A 6,310-nucleotide genomic window follows, 5' to 3' on the forward strand; every position below is an offset into this window, starting at 1 on the left:
AGGGAAAGGAGAAAGGATAGACAAACTATTGTAAAGCCTGTAAAGAATAAGTATTCATGGCAAATACTTGGGTGGCCTTATTGACATTTTAGCAGGAGATCGTTAATTCACTTTGGAAGGAGATATATTACTTGTCATATTTATTGTCAGGTTCATTTTTCCCAATCTTGTATTTCAGGGAGGAAATAATGCTGGCCATACAGTTGTTGTAGATTCTGTGGAGTATGATTTTCATCTTTTACCTAGTGGAATAATTAATCCTAATGTTACGGCATTCATTGGTAAGTATATAAACTGAACTTAGGGACATTTTTCCCCCAGTTGATAATAGTGTTTTATTTTTCATAATCTAAGCTTATTTAATCTCTAATCAAATGATTCATTTATTGCTTATTAGTCTTGACAGTGGTACCTTCTGGAATATACCTAACTTTTGCTGTTTAACAACTCTTTTAGATCATTTAGCACTAATAACTTTTTTGGAATGATTACTTTGCATTTATTTCTGATCATTGGCAATCTTAATTGTATAATAAAGTGTTAGATCATCAAATCAGTTTTCCAAACACTATGAAGCATAGTAAGAAATACAAGAGGTCTGTGTTTCATGGATTGGTTCTGAACGCTTATAAGATGCAATCTGATATTTTCTCTTCTAGTCTTTTATTTTTAAAAATGCTCATCACAGCCCAGTAAATTGATTTTATGGCCACTAATAGGTTTGAGTCCCCAGTTTGAAAGATTGTAATCTGGTTCAGTTTGCCTAAAACTATATAACTAGTTTCTTTCAAAATAATAGTTTCACTTTGTTTCAAAGAAATTTCAAATTATATTGAGTGTAGTTTTAGTGTTTTATATTCTGTGTATTATGTTCTATTATGTATTTACATTATACTACCGTTTAAAACTTGGAATCATTTCTGTGGTAACTCCCTGATAAATTATAATGTCCTACTAATCAAAGTGCCTCACTCTTCTACTATTCTAGATAAAGGGTTATTGAAGATGTATGTCTATTATAAATATAGATGTTTAAGTTTGGGATTTGCTTATTTGTGAGTTTTTTTTTTTTTTTTTTTTAGGAAATGGTGTGGTAATTCATCTACCTGGATTGTTTGAGGAAGCAGAAAAAAATGTTCAAAAAGGAAAAGGTATGAAAGAATGAGTCTGCTTTGTCTGGCAGCCAGTTATTTATTTATTTTTTAATGAAGTATTATTGGGCTCTCATTCCAGAAAAACTTAACATTTTTGTCTTCTACTTTAAAATTGCAGATTATTGTAGGACAAAATTTTTAATGTCAGTTATTAAATTTTATCCATTATACTCAGTGTTCTAAACAAAAGACCAACATAACAAGGTCATTGCGTAAGTCCTGATTTTTTACACATTGGTCATCTGCAAACTTTAGGTAGCTAGAATTACTATATGCTGGTGGCAAAACTCTAGGAAATTCACGAGTTCATTTTGTCATTTGTGCTCATTAGCATCCACTTCTACACAAGCCAAAAATTAGCTTAAGGCAGTCAGAGAGCCACTGTAGCCCATTTTGTACACTTTTAGTCTCATTTCCTAGAGGATCTGGAACTCCCTTGGTTACTACAACCCAGGGACAAAAGAAGTTTTTTAGGTCCCTGCCTCCAAATGAGGGAAATGCTTCTTCTATGCAATGTATCCACTTCCATCTTTAAAAAAAAAGACCTGATTTCCTGCCTTTTCTAATCTCCTCTGGATTTTTGGAAGTCTGTTTACATTCAGTTAGGCTGCCTTGCTAGGATTTGAGGGGCATGTGGCAATGCAAATGATACAGAAGTGAGGAAAATCATTAGTGTAGTTCTTCCTTAGCTCATATTTAAAGAACTAAATTCTGTTACATCGTTAAAGTTTATTTTTCACGTTTAAAAGTAGCAATCCATCCTCAAGTCCTAACAACTAAATCTTGACTTCGCAGAATCCTGTCTTGCTGTTATCTCTGTTGTCTTCCCTGCATTTTTACCTGTGTGTTGTGTCTGCCTTTTTAATTGGTCACCTTGAGGTTCCCTTGCTGCTCTCTGCTGTCCTTCATCCCCTTTACAATTTTGCCCTACTCTTTTTCCTTCTGGCCTATCTAACCCAGCTGAATCTACTTTATTGAGTTTCTTTGTAATATTTTGTTATAATATTCCCTAAGCAAACTTTAGAATACGTGTTACATGTCAAAAACAGCTGTAAAGGGGGAGGCTTAATAACTTCTTTAATCTATAAGGAATATTTGTAAAACAAATCTTTGGATATTATCAAAATTAACAACTAATTTTTAATATTCAAATACTAATTTTGAAAATAGGGCTCAGTGGCTTATCCTTAGAATGCATATAGCCTACTAAGTTACTCTCTTTAAAGAAGAATATTTAGATTCATTTATTTATTCATTCAACAGTCATTTTTCTTGAACATTTATTGGATGACAGACCCCATGCTATAAAAATTAATGGCCCCTACTCTCAGGCATTCACACTTAAATGGGGAGACACATGTATCTTCTTATAATTCAGTGTGATAAGTGCAGTAATTGATAGTACTTTGGAGGAATTAGAACCTTTTATTATTTAATCACTTTTTTTTTTTTTTTTGCGGTACGCGGGCCTCTCACTGTTGTGGCCTCTCACGTTGCGGAGCACAGGCTCCGGACGCGCAGGCTCAGCGGCCATGGCTCACGGGCATAGCCGCTCCGCGGCATGTGGGATCCTCCCGGACCGGAGCACGAACCCGCGTCCCCTGCATCGGCAGGCGGACTCTCAACCACTGCACCACCAGGGAAGCCCTAATCACACTTTTTATAATTGTCTTTTGGGAAGGGGTGCCATACCCCAAATTAACTCCCTTTTCTCAAAATTCTCCCCTCGCTTTGAACTTCACCCCCACTCCCTCACATCCCACCACCCCCACCATCTCCCCGCCCCAACAAAATGATATTTCCTACCATTTCTGTTTTGGATTCCTGAAAGTATTTTATGTGGCTATGGCTGGCTTGAGTTTGGAGCTTTTTAGAGCAAAACATTTAGAAGGAATTTGTGAATGACTTTGTATAATGAATGACAGGTGAGAAAATTCTTATTAAACATATTTCCTATGCAGAAGAAAAGATGCTAAAATGACTACTTAGGTGAAAAACACTTTTAAACAGTGTATTTCTAAGGAAATTAAGATCTAAAAATTATTATACAAAATGTTCAATTAAATGTATCTTTTTTTCCATTCCCTCTAGGTCTGGAAGGCTGGGAAAAAAGGCTTATCATATCTGACAGAGCTCATATTGGTAAGGGGGATGTAATACATTTATTTATAATTATCTTTTTATCAGAAACGTCACATGAAAGCATTTAGTAGCCGATTTGTCTTTAATTTTACTGAACATTAAGTAGGATGCATTGTAATAATTGGGTTCCGATACATGGAATCTTATTCATTTTTTTCTTTTGTTTTTAATAAGGGCTAGGTTAAAATTTACCTATTTCTGAAGAATTAGCTAATCAGATGAATAATTTAACCAGTATTTCTGTAGACATCGCTACTTCTATTAAAAAATAAGCCACATTAAAATACAAAGAGCTTTTATTTGCACATATTAATACTCATATAAAAGTAGGTCTCCCATCGGGCAGGTCTTTAGAGTGATTCATTGTACCTAAAATGTAATAATACTGCTTTTTAAATGATGCAGATTTTATTCAGACTAGCCTTCTCCTCCATTGGTTACAACAAACTGGATTCTAAAATTAATTTCAACCACAACCAGTATATTTGAAGTTTGTTTCCCTGTTATTATCCTATCTCTGAAGTGATAGCATTTTTAATTACCAGTGACATGATTAAGGGGCAATAGCCAGGAAAGAGAAAGAACTATAAACCACGTAAGAACTTGTGTGATTGATTAGAACTCTTAAATTGTATTTTAAATATATATGTCTCCTGAGGCAGTAGCTGCCGTAGTTTTAACATTGACCTCCATTTAAGAGTCAACCCCATCGAAATTTTCTTAAGTACCTCCAAATAACAATCACAGATTTGAATACTATGCATAGTCTTAGGAAATCAATAAAATAACTTATTTGAAGTAAACTGTACTGGATTGACATACAGCTTTTATGTGAAAACTCCCTTTTCATTTCATAGTTTGCCATAGGCTTCTTAATCTATAAAATCTGAAAAGAACAATTTGTGATTACCACTGCAAAACACTTTTATATTAGTTCATATTATCGTATATGTTGTCCATGAGTAGATTGGTATTCCCATACTGAAGACTTTGCTAGTTGTTAGTGTGACTAGATAAAATGTAAAGAATACATACTTCTGTATTTTCCATAGAACAAAGTAGGCTGTGAGTCATTTGTATTTCACCTATTTAAACTATGAAAATATTAACTATCAATTATACTTATGTTTAAACTGAACCTTTTTGAAGAGCTCATAGTTTTTTATTTTTTAGCAAAACTGCAATTTATATTTCCAGAGTAATAGCATAGATGCATAACTAGACAAAAGAAGAAAGTAGGAAGCTTTGCAGTCCCAAATAATAACATGTAATTTGGATGAGGACAAAAAGGTTTCATTTTGCTTTTATGAGGAAGGAGGTTATAAATCTGTCATGTTTGTTGGCCATTTTAAGCTTCTGATTAAAAAAGAGAATCATACTCAGCCTGTCACCTATATAGTTTAAAATATTTTTTGGTTATTACCTTAGTACTTTTAAACTTTTACATATCATCACTGTAGGGCTGTAATATAGGAAGCAATATTGTATTATTTTTCTTACTGACATTCTCTTAGGTATATAATGAAAATTATATTTTTGTGCATTACTTTTGTAGTGTTTTTTTGGCCTCTCCCGTTGCGGAGCACAGGCTCCGGACGCGCAGGCCCAGTGGCCATGGCTCACGGGCCCAGCCGCTCCGCGGCATGTGGGATCTTCCCGGACAGGGCACGAACCTGTGTCCCCTGCATCGGCAGGCGGACTCTCAACCACTGCACCGCGAGGGAAGCCCTCTTTTGTAGTGTTTTTTATCTGCTTACGCTCACTAATCATTAACCTTATATGTATTTTATTTTGTTAACATGAGTCATCTTTAACTTTCTAGTTTTTATGTATAGCCTTTTGGTATTCATTGCCTCTGTCTTGTGAATAAGTGATGAAAGCTGCTACTTATCTTCAGAACTTTGTAATGGTCCTCTGTCATCTGCTATGTGAAATTCAATATCAGAAAACCACAATTTAGGATTGCAAAATAGGATAATACCTAGTATGTACTCTTTGAGTAACTTATAACATTAATGCACATAATCAGGTAAGTAGTTCGGCTATGTGTAGATGTAAATATATGCTGATGATATCAATCTGTTGAAAAGAGCATGGTGTTAAGAGAGATACCTGTGTTCCTGTCTGGATTCTCCACCTTTTTTCGTTATAAATGCTTTGGGTCTATCACTTGACAGTTTGCATTCTTGAATGTAGCACAGTGGTTAAGCAAGTTACTTAATTCCTTTAGAGTACAAAAACAAAAGAAAATACTAATACAAAGGGGTCAAAGGACAGAGTAATAGGAAAGTAATGTGGTTTAAATTATAACAAATGTGAATTAATTTTTAAATTTTTAAACTTATTATATTTATTTAATAATGGTTTTTCCTTTTCCATAAATTGATATTCTTAAAGGAAAGTATTTCTTAGAGGAGAAATAGTTAGAGGAGAACTGAGCCCAGAGAGGATAGCTCTGACTAAAATTTAGATATTAGTAGTAATATGTATAATAATATATGTATTCTTTAAAACGTGTTATTAAAATGTCTATAAGAAACATGTATTTTTAGTACAGTCAATTCTGAAATGGTGAAGAGAAGTAAATAATGTTATCAAAAAATCAAATCAAACTAACTAGGAAATTGCTGAGAATCATTGCTATGTAACCACTTCACATTTTTGCTTCAGGGACTCTCTTACCATAGGACTGAAAGGACAGTTCTCTAAGTCCCATGGTAATTATGGCATTAGAACTCTCATTTCAGTACTAAGCACAAAACCTAGTCTGGTACATAGGTGCTTAAAAATATTAATTCTTTCCAAGGATTTTAAAAATTTCTCATAAAATCCTGAGATTGTCAGTACAAAGTATGATGGGTGATATGGAGTATAGTATAATAGAACTACAGGGTTTAGAATTTTAGGGATCTGGATCCAAATGTTGTTTTTGTGTCCTCTGGCTAGTTATTTGTCTTCCAGGCATTAGTACCCCCATCGGTAACAATGTCTCACACAAGGCCGTGCCCATGTGG

General features: G+C 34.2%; 1 protein-coding gene across 1 annotated transcript in view; it reads left to right on the top strand.

Annotated features, from left to right (window-relative positions):
* The window catches only part of ADSS2 (adenylosuccinate synthase 2), a 40,685-nt gene that overhangs the window by 13,401 nt on the left and 20,974 nt on the right, over positions 1-6,310 (top strand). The window contains exons 2-4 of the mRNA XM_007463241.1: positions 179-281; positions 1,083-1,151; positions 3,246-3,296. Coding sequence (XP_007463303.1) covers positions 179-281; positions 1,083-1,151; positions 3,246-3,296 — 223 coding nt within the window. The remainder of the gene's footprint in view (positions 1-178; positions 282-1,082; positions 1,152-3,245; positions 3,297-6,310) is intronic.

This window comes from Lipotes vexillifer, unplaced genomic scaffold (assembly GCF_000442215.2).
Source record: "Lipotes vexillifer unplaced genomic scaffold, Lipotes_vexillifer_v1.1 scaffold1326, whole genome shotgun sequence".
Classification (NCBI taxonomy): Eukaryota; Metazoa; Chordata; class Mammalia; order Artiodactyla; family Lipotidae; genus Lipotes; species Lipotes vexillifer.